General features: G+C 39.4%; 2 protein-coding genes across 2 annotated transcripts in view; both read right to left on the bottom strand.

Moving 5' to 3' along the window:
- Positions 1-8,876: 8,876 nt before the first annotated feature.
- On the bottom strand, positions 8,877-18,458 carry fam228a (family with sequence similarity 228 member A). The gene is made up of 10 exons (XM_036581093.1): positions 18,415-18,458; positions 16,989-17,188; positions 16,806-16,891; positions 16,507-16,671; positions 13,825-13,902; positions 13,022-13,216; positions 12,648-12,728; positions 10,494-10,581; positions 10,322-10,388; positions 8,877-9,046 (listed from the first exon to the last, which is right to left on the bottom strand). Exons 2-10 carry the CDS (start codon positions 17,071-17,073, stop codon positions 8,962-8,964), a joined length of 930 nt encoding a protein of 309 aa, XP_036436986.1. The 5' UTR covers positions 17,074-17,188; positions 18,415-18,458; the 3' UTR covers positions 8,877-8,961.
- Positions 18,459-23,681: 5,223 nt separating this feature from the next.
- LOC118816058 (tripartite motif-containing protein 16-like) overlaps positions 23,682-23,925 on the bottom strand; it is a 20,163-nt gene continuing 19,919 nt past the window's right edge. The window contains exon 7 of the mRNA XM_036582565.1: positions 23,682-23,925. This exon is cut by the window's right edge and continues 310 nt beyond it. Within this exon, the coding sequence (XP_036438458.1) occupies positions 23,682-23,925 (244 nt within the window).

Here is a 23,925-nt window from a genome sequence, read left to right as displayed (position 1 = left end):
AACAGTGTTCTTTAGAAAAGAAGATGGTTCTATATAGAACTATGAACTCTCAAAAAACCCTCTGCATGATTAAAGGGTTCTTTGCATCACGAAACGCTTCTTCAGATTGATGGAGAATGTGTTGTAGATGGTTCTATACAGAACCTCTTTGAAAAGGATTCTAAATAGCACCAAAAAGGGTTCTGTTACTGAGTCAAGCCTGACATTATAACAATAGAAGAACCCATTTTGGTGCTGTGTAGAATCCTTTTCAAAGAGGTTCTGTATAGAACCATCTACAACACATTCTCCGTCAGTCTGAGGAACTGTTTAGTGATGCAAAGAACCCTTTAATCATGCAAAGGGTTCTTTATGCATACATGGGTCTATATAGAACCATTTTCTTTATTAAAGAACCCTTGAAGAACCATCTTTTTTAAGAGTGTAGGAATAATAATTTGCACTTTAGTCAGTGAAGTGACTGAATAGCAAACCTGCCTCAGAATGTAAAAAGCCTCTGATTTTAAGGGGTTAAAAACAAGGAAGAAAGATAAACGTGGTCAATATAATAACTAGTGGTGTCCAAGTTAATGTGATGGATTAATAACACCACTAATAATGCTGGACACTTCAAACCATCCGTAGTAGTCTAGACTGAGGCCCAACTGCATGTTGCTATGATAGAATTGGTCAACAATCTTTCTTTAGAGTCAAATTTAAGCCAATATGAGAAATGTGGTGACTCACAATTAACTATACAAACGAATGGATTAATTGCGATTAACACTACATCCTTCATGAGCAGCAATAAATTATTTTAACACCCTCACGATCTAACACCTCAACAACAGGCAGACTTCATCCATCCATAAACGCTAATTGAGAAGCATCAGTCGATACTCACTGGCCTGTAAAGAAGCAGAAGTGGCCTCATGTTTAAAAGAAAGACGGTCCCTGGGGTGGGCAGTGCTCAGAAAGACCGGCGGTCAGAAAGCTTTAAATGACAGGCTGAAGTCCCTCAGCGTCTATAAAGGATACAGCGTGTTTCCTGTGGCCTGGTGAAGCTCAGATAAAGAGAGAGAGCACCAGGAAAGGGAAACAAGAACAAAAGGAAGTGTTTCCCATAGGATTTAGTCCATTAACAATTAACGGCACTCTTTAATGAAGAGTTTAACAAAGCTGGAGGGATCGGAGGCTTCCAGATGGCTCAGGTCAGGCATGTAGAGCTCATGGCCCTCTGATACAGATACTTCAGTCGGTTTCTGCTAAATAGTCTCGCAACAGTTGTTTTCTACTCAATCCTGATCCTTTGGTTCCTCTTGTCAAGATCTCTTTTCAAAGATTGTCGTCTTTACCATGTACAAGTACTGTATATGGTGAAATAAATAGAGGGCCTGCACTGTAAAAAAAGGGCTGGCAATACAGTTGCCAAGTACTTGGTAAGTACTACATAGTGAAACATTCTTTAGATTGATGTACACACTTAAAAATATGGTTCTTCAAGGGTTCTTTAGTAAAGAAAATGGTTCTATATAGAACCATGAACACTCAAAGAACCCTTTGCATGATTAATGGGTTCTTTGCATCGTGAAAGGGCTCTTCATATTGATGGGCAATGTGCTATAGATGGTTCTATATAGAACCTATTTGAAAAGGGTTCCATATAGCACCAGAAAGGGTTCTGCTATTGTTATGATGTCAGGCTTGTTACAACAGAAGAACCCTTTTTGTGCTATATAGAACCATATCCAACACATTCTCAATTTGAAGATCAATTTTGACATGCAGAGAACCACTTAAGCATGAAATGGCTCTATACAGAGCTCATAGTTCTAAATAGAACTATTCCCTTAACCTAAGTACCCTTGAAGAACCATCTTTTTTAAGAGTGTAGAACAGAGCTGTCCAAGGCCAAAGTAGGCCCAAAAGAATATTTCACTTTTTGCATAGTGAAACATTCTTCAGATTGATGTGCACACTTAAGAAGATGGTTCTTCAATGGTTCTTTAGTAAAGAAAATGATTCTATATAGAACCATGAGCACTCAAAGAACCTTTTGCGTGATTAAAAGGTTCTTTGCATCGTGAAAGGGCTCAGATTGGTGGAGAATGTGCTGTAAATGGTTCTATATAGAAGTTCAGCTATTGTTACGATGTCAAGCGTAACAATAGAAGAACCTTTTTTGGTGCCATATAGAACCATCTACAGCCCATTCTCTATTAGTCTGAAGAACCATTGAACCATTTCACCATGCAAAGAACCACTTAAGCATGAAATGGCTCTATACAGAGCTCATAGTTCTAAATACAACTATTCCCTTTGCTTAAGAACCCTTAAAGAACCATCTTTTTTAAGTGTGTAGAACAGAGCTGTCCAAGGTCAAAGTAGGCCCAAAAGAATGTTTCATTTGGCCTGACATAAAGTGACCATAACCTCACCTCCTCACCAAAAGAGAGAACAAACAAATATTTATGATTCAAATAACTCTTTAAAATTCAGCACTGAGTAACGACCCCAGCGCAGTTCGGTGGTGTGGTGACGCAGCGCACCGTGAGCAAAGGGACAGTCATTTAATCAGTGTGATGCTTCAAAGTGATTCACCCTTCAAACTACTCAGCCATAATCAATAACCCTAATTTACCACTCTGTCAAACAGGGAGCCGGTGGAGAGCGGCGTTTTAAAATCATCATTTCACAGTCTGTCAGTGTGAGGATGCGGAGAGAAGCTGAGAAGGATTCAGCAGTAAATTAAGCCGCTGCTGCGCTGCAGGAGTAATTAATAGGGCTTGTTTGAGATTTGCTTACATGGTGAAAGTCCGTTCAAGGGTTGCTCACAGAATAATGAAGACCAGCAGTGGGATCACTGGAATGTGTAATGTGACCTGCCCCGAGATTCGCTCTGTGCATTTCTCACCCACAGGATTTTTGGAGTCCAGCCACTCACTACTCCAAGCTCTGTTGACCAATCAGTGACCAATTCAGTTTTTGACATAATTTGAAAAAGCCCGTTGGCCTTTGCAGTGTGTGTGAATTTCATGATGGATGGACCAAAAGAAACGGCCCAAGATTACTTGGAAAAAATTCTGGTTTAATTGACTTACATTAAAAGTAGAGTTGGTTTTTTCCTTCTCCTGTAAAGTTACCATTTTGGAGGTATGAGGTTTTCTTTCGACAACAGTGATATATAGTTTGTAATTGTGCTCTACAATCAAATTACCTGAGGAAAATGGTTCTATATAGACGCATGAACACTCACAGAACCCTTTGCATGATCAAATGGTTCTTTGCATTGTGAAAGGGTTCTTAAGATTGATTGAGAATGTGTTTAATGTGATTCTACTGTACATAGAGCCTTTTTGAAAAGAGCACCAAAAAGTGTTCTTCTATGTTTACAGGCTTGACAGTCGTAACAATAGAACAACCCTTTTGGGTGCTATGTAGAACCCTTTTTCAAAAAGGTTCTGTATAGAACCATCTACAGTGCATTCTCCATCGATCTTTAAGTAGTAGTAGTAGTGTAAATATGTCGTATTTAATGAATATTTTAATTAAATATAAACTTACATTTTGGCATTTGGCATTTTTGCTGAATGTGAGTGAAGTTATTGCGAGTGAAGTGCTGGCAGAGCATATAAATCTGCATTCTCAGTGGATCTGTTTGATAATTCTGTTCATTTACTAATTCTGTATCTCCCGCTCAGTCATGGATGAATCCACAAAGGCAGATTTAACTAACTATCAGTCTAAATTGGAATAATAGCTGAGTTAGTTGTGGCTAAATTACAGTGTGCCGCATTCATGCAATGCTCTATTTCTGCTTTTAACATCACAATCACCAGTCTGAGCTGATTTTATATACCTTATGTTGGGTAACCCGCCGCAGTGTCTGGCGGTGAGGTGATTGTTTGATGTTATGTCTTTGATATAACCTTTAATAAAGTCTGTTTTAAAAAAGCAAATCAGCCTTGTTCATGCAACTGAACTGTAAAGTTGCTTTCGTCACGTTTTATCTTCTAGTGTATAGTGTGCTGAGATGTGGTAACCAAAAAAACGACCTTCTCGTGGACTGAATCAGGTGTTAGCCTCATCCCTCAGGAGGAGGATGAGGGAGGGGAGAAAGATGAGGAAGAGGAGGGGAAAGGAGGGAACAACAGCTTGTCTGGAGTTAAAATGATTATTTAGCTGGCAAAATGGTACTTATGTTTATATTTTTTCAGGGCAAGTCTAACCAAAACAAAGAAAATACAGCAGTGAGTATGTGGCGCTGCACTTCACCTGTGTGGGAACTGAAAATGCGCAGCTACAGCTCTGTGTTGTTTGCTCAGGGGTCTTTACAAATGAAGCTGTGAAACCCAACAGTTTACACCATCAGTCAGAGACTAAACACGGAATATGTATCTAATCCTGTTGAACCAGAGCTCCTCAGATTTCTTCTCTTCAGCCTTCAGCTTCTCATTAGATGAGTCAGAAAAAGATGCAATCTGATCACAGAAACCTTTTGGTCGTTTGTGTGGCTGCGAGTTGCAAAAGTTTGGGAACACTTGATGCAGAAAAAGGGACTGTTTTATTCTGGTTTTGTTGATATTCAGTAATAATTCAGTTTCCAGTTATCTCAGACAGAGGCGTCGCAGTTGGCTGGTCTCAACAGCAATTTCTGAGTCCACTTTCCCTCAAGACCAAGTTCAAATGATGTTGAGACCGAGAGGAGGCCGAGACACGAGTACTACACTAATACACAGAGAAATTATAAAGGAGGAGACTGGTCACTCACTGGAATATGAATGGGAAAGCTTGTAACGCTCAACATGGTGTCTGTTTACAGAGCAAGTCCTGCCTTTTAGTCAGCTCGCTGGTTACGCTGTGAGCAGGGAAAGTGACCCCCTCGTTGTGGAGATCTGAGCAAGCACAGTAGCCACAACTACCCCAAAAAAGACGATTTTATGCGTCACTATTTATGAGGTTTTTGTCAGACTTTAACAGTGAAATTCATATGTTTTTGAAACGGTAATTTGGCCTTTCAGTTTCAAGTATTTTGGTCTCTCCTCTTTCAAAGAGACAGGAGTCTGGGCTTGTATGGCTGGAAATAAATGCCCAGCGGCGTTGCCAAGATGGCCATCGAGTGGACAAACTTTCCCATAAGGACTTGCTGTAACGTTACCTGCTGTACTGTCTAATGGCTATGAATCTCAGTATTTAAGAACTCCACAGAGCCTTGCATAAATCCCTGTTTTTGACAATAAAAACCTGGCTAAGCATGTTATTCACGGCTTTAATTCTCTTAAAAGATTAGAAGTGTTTTTTTAATCAGCAGGATTTCAGTGGTGATGTATGCATATGCAACAGGTCAGAGTTAATGGACTAATTTACAGACAGAATTCAGGCTTCTACTGTTTTCAGCTATGCAACATACTTTTGTCCATGTTCATGGATAACAGGATGTCATACAGTGTCAGAAACTTTGGGGAACGCTAACTGGTGTGCATAAACTTCCACTTCTTGTTAGCATTAGCCACACAGCTCCAGTGAAACTTCACCAAATGTGAGTTTGCGTGTGGCTGTTGTTCCAGCATGCCATGATAGGCCGAGCTCACAGACAGCAAGAGCAACATGATTTTTCTTTATAAACAGAAGCGTCCAAACACGCAACACGAATACTGATTAGGGTATTAAAGAATTAGCTGTTCAGCATTTTAATAAATTAAATCAACTTTTATTTGCTGTCCTGAGGTGGACATGACGCTGAGGACAGCTGTTAAGAATGGAGAGCATCTCTTGCGTTGATATATTACACAGTCAGTTGTGGCAATAAGTCTATCTATTTAATTGAATTTATTTTTAATCAGCATACTTCCAAAGATGTCGAAAATTCTGAAATTAAATCATTGTTAACCTCCCTAATTAAAGCTTTAATCACAGTAATTTACAGGAAGTAAAAAACATAGGCACATGCTTCTTTGGTTGCCAAACTGGGGTTGTCACAGATGGAAAGTCAAGGCTTAAATGACGTAGTGTGTGCTTGGCTTAAAGGCGAACTCCACCGATTTTTCAAAATGTCTGCATAATTGAGATGTTTGAGATGTAAACAAAGTCATTCAGAGTGGTTTGATGTGAAATGGTTCATCGCAAGAGAAACCTACCAACTTACAGTGTTTTTCTTACAGTGGTGGTGATAGAAACCAGGGCCATATTACAGAAAAATCTTAAGTCTGAGATCATGTCTTAGCTGCTTTGTTGTCATGGCAACTTCAGTTAGGACTGAAGTTAGGACAGAAGCTATTACAGAACAACAGTTCTTAAGTCTATGATCTTCTCTTATTTCCAGATAAGAAAACGGTTTTACAGAAACATCTTAAGTTGCCAAAATATCCTAAATATGTTTATAAATAAGTATGTTAAGACAACAACCCCAGAGCATCTTAACTTCCGTTTTAACCGTCTGTTTCTGTTGTTTTATGCAGTGAAAGGCAGCACATTTCACTGTAAGTAGCATAACGACGCTACATTTATCTACATTGAAAACAGTGCTTTGACTTTGACAGCATTTAAAAGCTCCAGACGCTGCAGAGACGATCTTCACCGTCCCTCTTATTACCTTCGTGTGTTAATGTTGATGATGAAATATAACAGTGATGATGGTGAATAATGAGGAGGCGGAGATGAACATGTGTCTGTTTATTAGCAGGAGTAATGTTAGCACGCTCGGCTAAAGCGTTTGGGAAATGGAGACTGAAACGGCGATGCTCTGATAAACAGCACAAAGCGCCGACACAATATTCTTAACTTTCAGTTTATCGCGCTTTAGTTTTATTTGGCCTTGTTTACTTCAGTAACAGTAGCTAACGTTAGCTGTTTGGCTAACTAACTTGATTACGTGTTTACGTTTCAGCTGTGCACGAATAGTCGGTTGCTAGGTAACAGACACGACTGTTGATTGTCGAATTCAATCGAGTAAGTTGAGGTTTCCTAACTTGAGATAAGAAAAGATGCTGTAAGATAAGATTCTTAAATTAGGATAAGTTTTGCTTCTGTAACACAAATTTGTGAAAAATCTTATCTTGACCTGTCAGAACTTAAGTTAAGACAAAAAGATACAAAGTTTCTGTAATACGGCCCCGGGGCTCACAATGACTACAACAAATATAGCCATTTTATTTACTGTCCAAAAGAATCAGTGAACCCACACGTGTCTTCTGAGTTTTATATGCAATATTGATAATGGCAAAATAGTGGCAAATTCAAATCATACATTTTTTGGCTACTACTTTGCCTTACGACACCCTACATTCTTTATTTTTTATTGTAGCTTTTAAGTACATGTATGTTACATTTCCAAAGTTTCTAGGTCGTATGGAAGTTCCACTTGTAACCACAAAGAACGATCAGGAGGGGAAGGGGCTGCCGACGCCCCGGCTGTTGCTGCACAAGGCCCCTACAGGAGGTCAGATTCTCCCCACTGACCTCTAGCCTTTTATTCATCAGGCCTGACACTTTGATTACACTCAGATAAAACTCTACTCAGCCAGTGAGTCCTAAAACTCCATTGAGTTACTTGAGCTGAGCCTCTGACTGATTTCAGTTTCACTAGAGGGCGCCAAAGCTTGTTTTTAAACCACACACAGTCTTCTGAACATTTGGACTGTCATTGTTAAAATAACAAGCACAAATTCAATATAAAGCCCATGTGTCAAACACAAGGCCCATGGGCCAAGTCAGGCCTGTGAAATTATTTAATTATTATTATTATTATTAATTAATTATTATTATTAATATTAGCCCATTTTACCATGAGCTGCACTACAATCCCCAGCATGCACTGCAATATGATGTGCATCTATGGGACAGCACCATAAAAAGAAAAGACGCCAGGTGTCTAGTTTAAGCAAACAGGCAGGTTTAAAAACCTACTGTACACTGGGGGCATTTAAAGAGGTTTAACAGTGATTTGTAGCCTAACGTAGCCCACTGTTTTATACAAAGCCTCTTATTTTATATAGAACGATATGTTTTCATTAAAATGGTCAAGTATTCAGAGCCTAGTTTTTGCTGTTGCAGTTTCAGCGTATTTTAAATATCCAATGGCCAGTTTGGGTCAAAATTGAAACAAAAACACAACCGGCCCACAGATTTGCTGACATTTTTTAATATGGCCCCTTTAGTGGAGGGGTTTGACACCCCTACTATAAAGTGATGCAAACCACACTGTTCATCTGAAAGACTGATGAAGTGCAAGTATGACCGTCTTTGGTTTAGACAGAAGGGTGAGCAAGACAGAAGGACACAAGTAGGTCCTAACTCTCAATTCTGGTTTTCACAAGCTTCCATGAAATTCAGTTCTGTGCACAAACAGTCTAAGCTTTAATAAATGTGTTGTGCAGCTAAGCTGTAAACATTTGTCTCTGTTTGGAGTCTCTGAAAAACTATTGTTTGAAGGGCCATGTAGCCCTAACACTTCGCCCTACCCCTCTATTTCAATAACAATCGGGACACTCAACCCTTAGGCGTGAATGCCCAAAAAGGAAGAGTAAGGGCTCAGTGGTAGGGGTGAGGGGTGAAATGGGATTGGGCCCAAGTCATTCATCACCAAGTCTGTGCAACATTAATGGAGACCTGAATGCAAGTTTTGGAGGATGTATTTACAAAAAAAGATTTGGGTGATTATTGACTTCTAGTGTTAGCAACATTAGCCTTATAGCTCCAGTGCTAAATTTGGATATCAAACATGTCTTGACTGATCAATGGCATCTGCAGTAGGTGGAAAATTATATTTTTTGCCAAATTTTTACTCTAAAGTGACAGTGTGTGGAACATGTTTGATTTCAGTAGTTTGAGGAGCATTTTAACTAGTACCCTGACAAACACGCACACTTGAATGCTTTCATCATTAATTTCTCAACACAGAAAGAATGATATATGACATTGTAGGTCACAACTGGATTAAGAGGAAGTGGGTCAGGGTTTCATAGAAGGTCATGTTAAACAGTGTCATGATGGACCAATAGAGGACCAGCATTCAGGCTGGAAGCACCGCCCCTCGGCTGTGGCCAGGTAAACAGTGCCTCGACTCACTCTGCAACAGAAAGAAACCAAACTAAAACTTATATTCGATTGTACATATAATTGAAGAGATGCACCAAAATGAAAATTTCTGACTGAAAACAAAACCGAAGCTCACGACATGGTCAAGCGAAAACTGAAACCAAAAGAAAAGGGATGTTCATACATTATTTTCTATTCTATTTATGCTTTTGAATCAACGTAATAATGCAGAAGATGCTTCAAAGCTTCTAACTGCCATGTTGGGAAAGAGAACTGAGAGAACTAGAGGACTAATTTAATTTTAAACAGCTTGCTAAATAATATTAAAAATATTAAATGTTGTAAAATTATGAAAATATAAGACTTAGTGGTTTCCTAAAGGCATCTGAATTCCAGAGTGCCTCTGCTATAAAAATGGAAAACACCTAGTTTATAATAAATAAAGAACATGGAGGTGGCTTTGGAACTCCTGCCCAGCAGTGTCAAGTTTCTCCAGCAGGGGAGCTATCAGCACCCAGATCACTTCAGTGTTCGCCATTTAAAGAGAAGAAAGAGCCATAAACCTCAGGAGGAACTAACGAACGCATGTGTTTGCAGTAACAACGATCGAATCAGTGGTGGAAATAGTTTATTACCAAAAGATATTAAGTTAATCAGTATCATTTATTGTTAATTTCCTTAAATAACTTTAATACACTTTTTAGCATTAACTGAAAGATCATAGAGTGCAGCTGCTGTGTTTAAATGTTACTAGTGATCTGCTGCTTGAGCATAACTCTGCAGACTGGTGCAGGAGAGCGAAGAAAGTGTGTTTAATGACTATTTCTTATTTTCATCTTATTATTATTATAATCCAGACTGTTTATTACATTTTAACATATTTAATTTGCTTTTTTCAGTCAAAACTTTCGGCTTTTTTTTTCATCAATGGTCCGTTTCTGACCACAGAGCTGCTTTTGTATGGATATTTTTGAGGGGGGGCCACTCTCAACTTAGCAGTAATACTAACCCAGCAACACTGCTGTGCCTAATACACTTGTAGCAGCGCCACATGCACTACTATGTCAGTATCACTATGTAAAGAATGGTCCAACACCCAAATAACATCTAGTCAGTAGTGGTCTTGTGGTCGTCCCTTTCTATTGATGGTCAGAGCAGAACAGGGCTGATAAAGTGTGCAGCAACAGGTGGGCTACATCTGTAACTGTAAACCTACAAAATGCACTTATATGGTATATTTCTGATAAAATGGCCAATGTGTGTAGATACAAGGTAGTAATAAACTGTCTTCCTACAGTTTCCCTACCTGCGGGCTCTCTGTAGGCAGCTCTTGTCCCTGCCTTCTTCCTGCTGCTTACAGTCATTCACATGCCCTGTTGGGCACAGGACAATGGTTACACAAAGTCCATATTGTGTCCCAAAGCTAACAAAAGTGCTGCATTAATGAATGTAAATAACTGTAAGACACTTTTTCAAACCCGTGTGGCAGCGAAGGATAGTTCTCTTTTCCTTCATTCTTGCGCGGGACTGGAGGGAGAGCGGGTCCTTCAAGGGAGGTGTGCTGACCTGGAGGACCATTGGATGCTTTCATTTAAGGTTATCTCAACAGTCAAATGTTTTCATTCCTTCTCATGTGTTGAAGGAGGAACAAAATATACATGGCATGTCCAAAGGTTGCAGCACATGATCGTAAGGTCACAATGCCTTGGGCTAGAGGGGTATAAAGCCCCCCACATTGGGCTGTGGAGCAGATCTGTGTTCTCTGGAGTGATGGAGCTCCATCCAGTACTATTGGGATAAGTTGGAGTGATCCAGAACTGACCATCCGACATCAGTACCTGACCTCACTAATGCTCTATCAAATCCTCACAGCAATGTTCAACATCTAGTGTAAAGCCTTCCTAGAAGAGTAGAGGTTGTTACTGCAGCACAAACTCACTATTAATACCCTTCATTTTAGAAGAAATGCTGGACAGGTTTCTACTGTTGGACATTGCATACTTTCCCTGGAACCACTGTGATGCACTTTACAAGAAACAGCAGATAAAGCAACAATAGTACAAAACATACTGTACAAAAACAGTAGTACAAAAAATACTATTCAGTACAGTACAGAGCACAACTAACTACTCAAACATTAAGTACAAGACAGTAGACAATAACTTAAGCCCTTATTTGGACAGTTTTCCATGGAGAGTTGGGGCAATGCAGTTTGACCATAGGGTGTCTGTGATGTTTATGACCGATTAGGATAGAATAAGAAATCTCTGTATAAATGACAGAAATGGGAAGGCTGCTTAATTTACCTACCGCCTTCACTCCAGAAAACAGTAGAATACATCAAATCATTTAATTTAGCCATTATTTTGTTTAGCCTAACCCAGGGGTTGGGAACCCTAATGTTAAGAAGAGCCATTTTGTCCTTTCAAGAAAAATCAGGGAGCCACAACATTTTATGTCCATTTTAGCATCTTGGCTGTAAATATGTCTCAGTATGTGCTGATGTGCTAGTATAGGCTAAACAATATAAACAAAAACACAGACTTGCTTTGCTCTGCTTTAAGCTTCAGCTCAGCTATAGCTGCTTTTCTCACATCTCCAGCAGGAAACTTTTCCACAAAAGTAGAACAGTTTCTTGTAAAATGTCTCTCAACATTAGATTTTTTACGAGGCTGAAGTTGCTTCTCATTCACCAGCTTCTTGTTCGAATTTCCAGTTCCACCTAAAATGGTGCCTGAGGTACCAGAATGTAACTGCTGCACCATTTAAGGTGGAACGGGAAAATTCGAACAAGAACCTGGCGAATGAGAAACTGACTTCAACTTCAGGACTATTGAGTGTTTGACAGTTTCACGTTGCAGATTAAACATATCAGAAAACCAGCTGGAGTGATTATAAACACAAATAACTTAATTCGTAGTGACCAGCAGTCTACGCGCCAGACTTCAAGGTTAAAGGTTGGTGAATTAGCAGTCAGCATATATATATATGTTGCCGGCCCTTTCCCTAACCATTTACCTCGCTTAAGTGAATGTCATGCAGTGTCATTAGCATTCACAGCAAAAAGTCCACTTCACCGCATGAGATCAAACTTCTTTCCTGTAATTTTTACCTGTCTGAAGTTGTATATGTGAGACAGGACAGTAACATTACATACTGGCTTGATTTGAGCCATAAAGAACAAAAAGTAAATGCTTCTTTGAGTGCTTCCATATGTAAGAAACTCTTTTTTACACAGAATATGATACCATTTTTACATACTGATTTGCACAGGATTAATATAACCTGAGGTTAATTCTACTGCTCTTTTTATAAAAGGTAAAAGGAGCCGGAATCTTTACTGATGCAGGAGTGCATAGTCAGTAAAAATGACTGACATGGCATATTCGGACAGGACTAAAATCACAGAAATTTACATTACCCACCTCATCATGTAAAACTAATCTAGTCTGAATAGGGCTTTAGAAAGACAGCAAGACAGAGTGGTTACATGTACAGTCTGTAGCAACTATGATTATTTGTGTTTAACAGTGCAGACTGTAAACTATGACCTTTTTTTTGGTGAATTGGCCTTGATACCTGTTTCCATGCTAATATATACCACTAGAAAATGTATTTTATTTCAAACTCACCTGAAAAGAGTGTGGCCTGCTAATGTGGAGCAGGAAAGGCTCGTATTCCTGAGGATCATAACTCTCCAAAGACACAAATCCCTGCAAAACGTACCATTTGAGGTTAGTATATCCATTTCAGTGCTGTGACTGATCTAGAAGGTTGGTTTTTTTCTTGCTGAGTGTTTTGGTGGATTTAAGTCATGCATTTAGAACACATACAAAAACCAACAAATGTCTGTACAATGGATAAAACATAGGAAAACCATCCCAGATATACTCAATACACAACATCCCATGCATACTCATTTATCACAGTGTTACAGGGCAGAATTGAGCTGTGAATGAAAAAAGCCTAATGCTGTAGCTCGTCTCTAAACTGTGAAAGAGAGCACCTTTGCATTGCAGTAGTTAATGTAGTATGCAAGCATCGTCCTCATTGGCTCCACGCCCTCACAGCAGCTGTGGGCGAAGCGCTGCTCGACGCTTCGCTGTACTGGCCGCCACACGCACTGTGTCCAGCGCCTGTGCAGAAGCTCACGCTTCTTCAAAGCCACTGAGTCCCTGTGATCCAAGTACAGTTCCAGGTCCTACACACACACAAACAATAAGGGTGCTGATCCGGAATCAGTTTTACATATAATATTTCCCAGAAACTTTGAGAACCTTGATATGCCTTATACTGTACAACAGTTTAGTAAAACATCAAATTTACACCTTTTTCTGCCTTATAACCCAAAATTACTCCTAACACAGGCAAACATACAGACAAAATTCAGACTTCAAGAAGCTGCTATTACTGTTTATATCTTTGTGATGTACTTTAGTCCATGTTTAACAGACAACACTGAGTCATACAGTGTCAGAAACTACACAATCAACCCTGTTAGAGATTCTGAACAACTTCATACTGTTTGCAGCAAGTTTGTGATGATTTAGGCATGCAGTTAGTTGGTGGGGGTATAAGCTTCCACTGCTTTTTAGCTGCATTAGCCTCATAGCTTCAGTTTTAAAACAAAAACTTCAGACACTAAAACATGTCTTGGCTGATTAACTACATTTGGGGAAAGGAAGAAACTTGTGCACGTATGATTTGTCACTGAACTATCATTTTAAAGGGTAAAAAGTCATTTCTTTGAGATTTAATGCTTCATATGATTAAGCAGAGTCCCGCAGCCGTCTCGATCCACATACACACCTTAATGAATCCATTTTCTGTGTCCAGCAGCGGCTGTGCGATGGCGTCGGCCTCCTGTTGTTCAGAGAAAAGCTGCTTCTGTGAGAGAAAAACTGAGTTAAGTGTCTCTGCATAAGTGTCCAGAAAATGCAATTATTCCTTATCTTTGGAACGAGAGCGAAGGTGTGTTCAAAAAAGGCTATCTGGTGCATAACTGAATTATGTGGCTGTTTGTACGTTTTAGTATTGTATTGTATTTTTTTAGGATAAAAAAATCCTAAAGGAAAAGAAAAACTCATGGTAGAAACATTTCTTTTGGTTCCTGGGTTTAGGGTTAGGTTTAGGATTAGGTTTGGAAAATTGTGATTATACATACACTTACATAAACAGTAAAGTGCAAAAGTCAGAGAACAACCTTCATTTATTAATTTTCCAGTCAAAATGGCCATTATGTACATTATTCATTTTCACAACAGAAAAAAAATATAATCAGAAAACATGTATTTAACAGAAAATTACACAGGAGCCTCAACTAAACAGTTTAAAAAAAATCAGTATTTAGTGTGTCCACTCTTTATCTTATTACAGCTTCCATTATAAATAATTCCACAAAGATAGTTTTCCACCCTTCCAGCGTTCAGTCCTAGGACTTTCTGTTAAGTAATCCGGAACACATTCAGTGGTGTTGAGGGCTGGACTCTGGGGTGGTCAGTCCATCGTTCAGCTTCTTTGTTTGATGTGTCCGTCTCCTCTTCTCAGTGAGGCTCTTCTTGAACAGCTACACATCCTTTCAGACCCACAGCGCTGAGTCGTCTTCTCACAGTGGAAGGATGGACAGAAACACCTGTGGATGTTTTCAGATCTGAAGCAGCTTGATTTTCTCCTCTCTCTCAAAGATGAGAGCTTTATGTGCTGTTTATCTGATGGGGGCAGTTTTGGTGTCTATCAGGTCTTCCAGGTGGTTGTTTTGGAAATTGCTGTTTTTTGTGCAAATGGATTATCTTATATCTAATCTCCTAAATTAAAGGTGGTCTCCGACGTTTGTACAATACTGTATGCAACATTATTATGACATATAGGTATTTACATACATATTGTACAGTCCTGCTCATCATTATTGGCACCCATGAAGTTTAAGTACATATTGTGGAATATCCCCTGAAAAAATTAATCAACTGAAACAGTTTTTTGTATAGAGCACTCATATTTAAAACAAAAGAGCAAACTATAAACAACAATTTAAAACAAAAAACAATGTGAGGGAAAAACAGAAAAAACCTAAAGCTTGCTGTGACACTGGTATTGGCACCCTTTACATTAATTTAATATGGAAACAAATTTTCACTCACCTGTGGTAAATCGCAAATAATAATCACCTGTGACATCAGGGTTTTAAAAAGCCATACGTTGGGCCATGTTCATTTGTTACAATGGTGAAGACAAAGGAGCTGTCTGAGGACATCAGAAGTGCTATTATTAGCAAACACAAGACTTCCAAAGGGTATAAGGCCATCTCCAAAGACCTTGGTATCCCAGTTTCAACAGTGCGCAATGTTATTAAGAAGTTTGCCAAGCATGGAACTGTCAAGAACCTCCCTGGACGTGGGGGAAAGAGGAAAATTGACAAGAGAAGTCTTCGAAGTTTGGTGCGAATGGTGGAAAAAACACCAAGGCAAACATCCAAAGAACTGAAGGCCAACCTGGAACAGTCTGGGGTCATGGTTTCAACAAGTACCATACGCCGCACGCTAAACCATGCAGAGCTTTATGGGCGAAGGCCAAGGAAGAAACCATTGCTAAAGAAAAGACATAAAAAGGAACGACTGATCTTTGCCAAAGAGTACCTTGACAAACCACAATCATTCTGGGACAATGTTTTGTGGACAGATGAAACAAAAATAGAGCTTTTTGGCAATGCAAAGCAACAGTTTGTTTACAGACGGCGCAATGAAGCTTATAAGGAAAAGAACACCCTACCAACAGTTAAGCATGGTGGAGGATCCATAATGCTGTGGGGTTGCTTTGCTGCGTCTGGTACTGGAGGCCTTGACCGTATCACAGGAATCATGAAATCAGAGAATTATCAAGAGATTTTAGAGCGAAATGTCCTACCCAGTGTAAGAAAACTTGGTTTGAGCCGAAGATCATGGGTATTCCAGCAAGACAATGACCCAAAGCACACATCCAAAAGTACACGGGAATGGTTTAAAAGGAAAAAATGGACTGTTTTAAAATGGCCAGCAATGAGTCCTGACCTCAATCCCATTGAAAATCTTTGGGGTGAGTTGAAATCTGCCATTGGGAAAAAGAATCCTGCAAACATTCAAGAGCTTGAACAAACTGCAAAGGAAGAGTGGGAAAAAATACCAGCTGAGAAGTGCAAGAAGCTTATAGATGGCTACAAGAAACGTTTGGAGGCTGTCATCACAGCCAAAGGGTGTGCAACCAAATATTAACAAGGGGTGCCTTTATTGCTGCACATGCTGTTTATTCTGTTTCTTCTTTAAAATTGCAACATGCAAGTTGAAAAACAATGTTTTTTTTGTTGTATTACTTTGGACCTCCAATTAAAAAATCCTGAAGATATAACTTTGGTACATTTGCATTTATTTCTGAAGATATTGTACAGGTTATGCAAAAAAGGAAGGGGTGCCAATAATGGTGAGCATGACTGTACATGGGACATGTGTGCGTGTTTAATACCTGTAACTGTTTTACTGAGCAGGGAGTGAGCGTACGTGGCATGTCAGCTGTTGTTTTTGATTGTGTAACAACTCTGGTTGATCTCTGTGTTGCACTCCTGATGTACCGGCACCTTCTGTCTGTCCTTCCCCCTGATAATGACCTCGGCCAAACACCTCTAGGCGACTGAAGAAAGAAAAGGGATCGGCATCACATGACAAAACAGCAGTACTTAGCCTTTTACATAACTTACATACGTAACGTTTACAGGGTGTCGTCAAGAACAGATTAAAATACAAGCCCAAATGGGAGGCCCTCACCGTAGCTTGGAGCAGATGAGGAGGGACAGGTTTGTGGAGGAATATCATTCCAGAATCACATCCTTTCCTGACTTTGAACGGCATACCTGAAATAGAAACATCAGAAGCCAAATGACGGCATATTATTATCTGTGCTACAATACAGGGTAGAGATCTAAGAAGGTTCGAGGTGAGTCATTTTACCCCAAAGATTAGCAGTGCCCTTCTCCACCAGTTGTGTAGTCCACCTGCCCTGCACAGTTTGGTCATTCTCCTGCACCTGAGTCATCGGCACAGCCTTGGGTTTCGCTACCTGAGCCGTTTAGCTGTCCTGGAAACCGTCTAGAGAAGCAGGTTAAGCAGGTGTCACATTGCCCCAGTCAGCTTGCTGAATTCCTCCCAGCCTATAAAAGAATCAGGGACACAACCAGAAAGAAATTTTGCCTAATTTTTCCTCATCAACATGGTTTCTGCCCTATGGTAACTACCTTGGTGGGAGAAAACACCTTGATTGTATGCTAAATATCAAATTCTAAGAGCAGTATAAGATTACTATAAGACTTTTCAATCTATTTCTTGCCATTTTCATTTATTTTAGGTGATCTTATCAATCAATTTTAGCAAGAAGCCACGCCTAATACAAGTAAAAGTGCCTAGAAATAGGCTGAATAGTCTTATAACAAACTATAATGAGAAACATTAGATACAGTGGCCCTAAAAAAACATATTTGTGACATACTGGAAAATGTATCTAGTTTACTGTGTCAGGAAAGAAAGTCAAAGCAAATGATATTTATTTTATACAGACCATTTCATGACTTTCATTTGCTTTTTGGAAAAGTATTATTTCAAAATAATAGTGTGATTCTTACTGTATGCGCAGGTTTGCATCCAGGATGTCTTTGTTTACACCTGAGGTCATGACCCCAAAAATGAACAGAAGTTCACTGACACCGTTGTTAAACAAACAAACAAATACATAAACAAACAGTCCCTTACTGTCACGTGCCCACGTCTTTACAGTATCTTAAGGCAGTCTGGCTGGAGTTCTTCTCCAGTTTTCCACACATAGACTCAACCATCAGTTTGATGTTCTAAAAGACGATGTTGAAAATAACTTTTTATTCGAATTCTCCCGTTCCACCTTAAATGGTGCAGCGCCAGAATGTAACTGCTGCACCATTTAAGGTGGAACGGGAGAATTCGAACAAAAAGCTCACGAATAAAAAGCTAATTTCAGCTTCGTTCATAAAGTGCTTTTAATTTTAAACCTTTATGAAGCAACTTAACCCGTGTTTACCAGTGGTTGAATCCTTGTTTATGCCACTGTAAACCGCTTATGTCCAGGTTTTTACCTGCCAAAGTATCTTTCTTTTCAGTGTGGCGTTTGTTTGTTGGCGGTTAGTAAACGGCTAACTAACTTTGCGTTATCTGACGGAGGTTTGAGTTTTTTCACAAATTCATTTTTCATTCAGAATCAAAACACAAACACATTTATGTCGAATTCCTCGCTCAGGTTTTATGCTGCTAGCCATACTGTTAAAAACGCTAACTTTAGGTACAAACAGCAGCTACACGCTGGGAATAAAATAACTTTAAATCGCTTTTTATTAGGCTTAAAGTTACTCACTGACCCACTCCGCGTCCTCTCTCCCGCACATGCGCAGTTCCTCTCACGGCCCGTTGCCATGGCACCGTCTTAACCTAAGCCAGTTGGGAATGTTTTGGATTCTAACGAAAGAATGAATTAAAGAAATTTTAGCCCAACTTGAATTTTGGCTCATTTTTGTGACAGTAATTTTTATTTTTCAAACCCTTTTCCCTGAATAAATAAATAAATAAATAAATAAATAAATGACGGAGGTATTGATGTACATTCGCTTGGCCAGCTCGAGCCATCAAAACCAAACGTTTGGCTGGTCTAATGGTTTGGCTGGTCGACCAGCATGACCACCATGACCAAGCTGGACGACCAGTATGACCAAGTTGGCTGACTTCATGACTAGCAGGGCTTGACAAAGCTGGTCATCCATCATGACCAAGTTGGTCGATCAGCATGGACAGCATGGCCAAGCTGACTGACCAGCATGACCAAGACTGTCGACCAGCATGACCACCATGACCAAGCTGGACGACCAGTATGACCAAGTGGGCTGACTTCATGACTAGCAGGGCTTGACAAAGCTGGTCATCCATCATGACCAAGTTGGTCGATCAGCATGGACAGCATGGCCAAGCTGACTGACCAGCATGACCAAGACTGTCGACCAGCATGACCACCATGACCAAGCTGGACGACCAGTATGACCAAGGTGGATGACTTCATGACTAGCAGGGCTTGACAAAGCTGGTCATCCATCATGACCAAGTTGGTTGATCAGCATGGACAGCATGGCCAAGCTGGCTGACCAGCATGACCAAGACTGTCGAGCAGTATGACCACCTTGACCAAGTTTGTCAACTATGACCAAGTTGGTCGACCAGCATAACCAGTATGACCAAAACACTCAACCATCATGACCAAGTTGACCCTCATGGTCTAGTCTAGCACAGGCAGGTGCCTAGCCTGTCAACCATCTAGACCATCGAAGACCAGTTTAGACCATCTGAAACCAGCTTCCATCAAACTGCTCTTCCAGCAGTTCATTAGAAAAATGTGAAACTCTTTTGTCCGTGTGTGGTTTGTAGACTGTGGGTGATAAAATGTTCTAAAGATACTCCTTGATGTGATATAATATCACCAGCCTCTGAAAACTAAACTGGACATGTCCCTACCAAAAAAGAGCTGCAGTAATACTATACAATTTCTTTAATGCTGCATATTCTACAATTAACCACAATCATTTCATAATATCTATAATATTCCTGTAGTATCGTCTAATATTTACAATGTAAGTGGTGTTCACCCTGTGGTGTCCCAGCAAGCAAGCCTGAACTGGCTCTGTAGGAGCCCACTTGCAGCTTGTCTAATGTCCCACAACGAGCTATTTAAAATGAGATTTGGCTGGCTGGTAAATGCTTACCCCTTCAATGTTGGCTCTGTGCAGGCAGCCCTAATTCAGGCCTGTCTAAGTGTGGGTTTTGTGTGCCCACTGCCCATAGTCAGTCCACAGTGGGCCTGAGGGGCCATGCTTGTTGAGTATTTACTATAAATTTCTTATAGGAATACTGTAGAAATTCCAGTAATATTACTATAGCTCTTTTTATATGGGGTCTCTTAGTTAGTTACTCAAACTCAAGTACTCTGAAATATAAAGTCTTGATGCAGTTATTTCAATATATCATCAGATATAAAGCCATGCAGAAAAATAAGAATGTAATCTGTTATGATAGGATGTGCTATAAATAGCATTGTGCTATTTTTTATATATGTCTGTTGATATTAAAAATTAATTAATTTTCAGATTTTTCCGAAGTGTCCCCTGACAGCAGATAACAGTGTTATTATTACTATGTTTTCAATTAATAATTGAACTACAAGAAGTCTGGGGACTCAAGGCCCACACCCCAGGCAGGTGTTGGCACAAACAACATGAACAGTGTATGATAGAATGTTCTGGAACTAGATAACTAGCTATGTACATAGTTTGTATGAGTACTGAGAGTCCAGTGCATCTTTATCAGTAACCTGGTCAAGAATGCTTATCTTGGATGGGAAAACAATAGACCTTTTTTTACATGACCTTAAGAGGGGTCAATTCCAATCAAGGCAAGAGGGCTAGTGGTAGTGCAGTATGGATGATGTGCCCCATGTCATGCAGTAGGGGCCCTTTTTATTTTGTCACTCCTGCACTTCAAACAGACTGAGTCTGCCGCTGGTTCTGACCCATGCTCAGTACTTTAACTATGACTGCTGGATTTGTTTCCTAAGGAACCGACTCATTGAGCTTCTCTCTGTTACGGGAAACTGATTTCTGTAACTATGGAAACACAGACATAAACCTGAAACTAATGGCTGGTCTGTTTATCTATAGCTATTATGTACAGTATGTTTTACCTGTATTAATCTAACATGGTCAAACCTACTGCTGTCAGAGTGGCAGATGTTTTAGTAGCATCCACCAGAGGGCGCCATCTCTCCCTTATTGCTCTAAAAGAGATTTTGTGATGCAGTCTCTGAGTTTGGCCCACAATCATGTATAAAACATGTAAGAAGTTTTCTTACTGTTGTAGTTGTTTGTCTTCACTTCTCTTTCTATAATCTGACCTACTGGAGGGATAAGTTCTCGTTACACCTCCAGCTATTATGTTGGGTAAGAGTGAGAAGCTCTGGTTAGTGATGTAGGGAAATGCACAGATTAGTAATAAAGTTACAGACGAGTAAGCCCATTCTTTAAAATTCAGCATTACTTTATTTAGATCAACAATGTATGTACAGTCTTTGGCGTCTTTACTCTACTTTTCAGGAAGTTAATAGCAACATTCACTTCATCACAGAAATGTAAGAGATGACAGGACCCCCTTCTGGCTTCAAGACTGAGGGGGAAAACGGATTCATACAGGCGATTAATGAGGAGATGCATTTACTTATGTTACAAACAGAAAAACTTTCCCAACACTTGATTTGTTGCACCTGAAAATCACTGAACAGTTCAACTGTGATGGAAACGATGATGGCTCTAAACATGGCATGATGCCATTATGATATTTACACCCATTCAGATGAATATCCCTGAAAACTGAGATGAAATAACACATAGTTAGTGAAACCTGACACTTCAGGAGCAAAACCTCAGCCCAAATCTGCACTAATGTAAGTTCATTCTCAGACTCACACTTTTAGCAAAACACTACACACAGTGTTTTTCAGACCACTAAACACACCTTTCATTACATTAGACACAGAAATCTAACATGATGTCACTTTTTTGCCATTTAAAGGCACTGCCTTTCAAAATACCAACACCTGTGGACCAACTGATCAAACATGGCCATCAGGTGATCAGACACTCAGGTCTGTACAAAGCACCAATCAAGTGTAAGCAATATAAAAAAACGTAACAGGTGAGTTTTTTTAATTCATGCTTTCTTTTTTGTCTCCATGAATGTTTCTGCTGTGTTTATGATATATATATATATATATATATATATATATATATCATATATATATATATATATATTATAATACATTCTATTTAGAAAATGTTCTTTTCTGAATTTCAGTGCAAAATGCAACCTTTGGAAGTGCATGGATGTAATGACTGATGTTACAATGTGGAGAGGAATGAAAATTTTCAGCAGTGTGCAGGTTTGGGATTTAATGGAGTACAAGTATTGGGAGTAAATATTTAGAGTACAGAAATAAGGTATTTGCTTTCAGTCCAAGTTACATTTTGTAAAGGCAGTTTTTAGCGTAGTTACTTTTTACATATTTAAGAAAATATTTTAGAATACTTTTCACTAAATTTGAAAAAAAGAAAAATCTTCAAAAGAAACACTATTGATGCTTGTTTTTTTTTAAATCAGCGCACAGCATGTAGAAAACATGCTCGTTAGATGAACACTAAAGAGGGTTTCTTTACCAAAAGAAGCCTGAGTAGACTGATAAATCAGTGTGATCAGTTATTAATCTCAGTGTTACTGAGCTCTGCTAAAGCCTGAGTAGACTGATAAATCAATGTGATGATCAGTTATTAATCTCAGTGTTACTGAGCTCTGCTAAAGCCTGAGTAGACTGATAAATCAATGTGATGATCAGTTATTAATCTCAGTGTTACTGAGCTCTGCTAAAGCCTGAGTAGACTGATAAATCAATGTGATGATCAGTTATTAATCTCAGTGTTACTGAGCTCTGCTAAAGCCTGAGTAGACTGATAAATCAATGTGATCAGTTATTAATCTCAGTGTTACTGAGCTCTGCTAAAGCCTGAGTAGACTGATAAATCAATGTGATCAGTTATTAATCTCAGTGTTACTGAGCTCTGCTAAAGCCTGAGTAGACTGATAAATCAATGTGATCAGTTATTAATCTCAGTGTTACTGAGCTCTGCTAAAGGCTGAGTAGACTGATAAATCAGTGTGATCAGTTATTAATCTCAGTGTTACTGAGCTCTGCTAAAGCCTGAGTAGACTGATAAATCAATGTGATCAGTTATTAATCTCAGTGTTACTGAGCTCTGCTAAAGCCTGAGTAGACTGATAAATCAATGTGATCAGTTATTAATCTCAGTGTTACTGAGCTCTGCTAAAGGCTGAGTAGACTGATAAATCAGTGTGATCAGTTATTAATCTCAGTGTTACTGAGCTCTGCTAAAGCCTGAGTAGACTGATAAATCAATGTGATGATCAGTTATTAATCTCAGTGTTACTGAGCTCTGCTAAAGCCTGAGTAGACTGATAAATCAATGTAATGATCAGTTATTAATCTCAGCGTTACTGAGCTCTGCTAAAGCCTGAGTAGACTGATAAATCAATGTGATGATCAGTTATTAATCTCAGTGTTACTGAGCTCTGCTAAAGCCTGAGTAGACTGATAAATCAATGTGAGGATCTGTTATTAATCTCAGTGTTACTGAGCTCTGCTAAAGCCTGAGTAGACTGATAAATCAATGTGATCAGTTATTAATCTCAGTGTTACTGAGCTCTGCTAAAGCCTGAGTAGACTGATAAATCAGTGTGTTTTAGGTGTTTTAGATTGAGCACAGCAGTGCGTAACTGGTTCAAACAGAATCAGATCATATGAACTCTGTGTGCACCATATGGTGACAAAATTGAGTTTTTATAAATTATTGTATGGTTTTGAATGATGTGAATTCTGCACACAGTCTGAGGTGTTGTGGTGTTTGTGTGTGTGGCTGTGTAAATTGTGTGTAGTGTTTGGACAAAATGAGCCCTGTTTTCAAAATTGTGCCTAAGCAATCATGAAAAACTGTAACGGCATAAAACAGTCTTGGTTTTTTATCTGTGTTTCATTACTGAGTCACACAGTTTAGCTAATGACATCAGACCAACCTCAAACCCAGCACAGAGAGGCTGAGTGAATGTGGTGTGGACTGTGTGTAGGAGGGTCATTGTGTCAGAGACGCTGTAGAAGGACAGAGTTCCTGCACTGTGATCCACATACACTCCTATTCTGGAGGATGATGGAGCTGAGAGCTCAGTCTGAATGTTGTTGTGCCAGAAAGTGAGAGTGTCAGAACAC

The sequence above is a fragment of the Colossoma macropomum genome, unplaced genomic scaffold (genome assembly GCF_904425465.1).
Source record: "Colossoma macropomum unplaced genomic scaffold, Colossoma_macropomum, whole genome shotgun sequence".
NCBI classification, from domain to species: Eukaryota; Metazoa; Chordata; class Actinopteri; order Characiformes; family Serrasalmidae; genus Colossoma; species Colossoma macropomum.
This window is presented reverse-complemented; position numbering and strand designations above follow the sequence as displayed.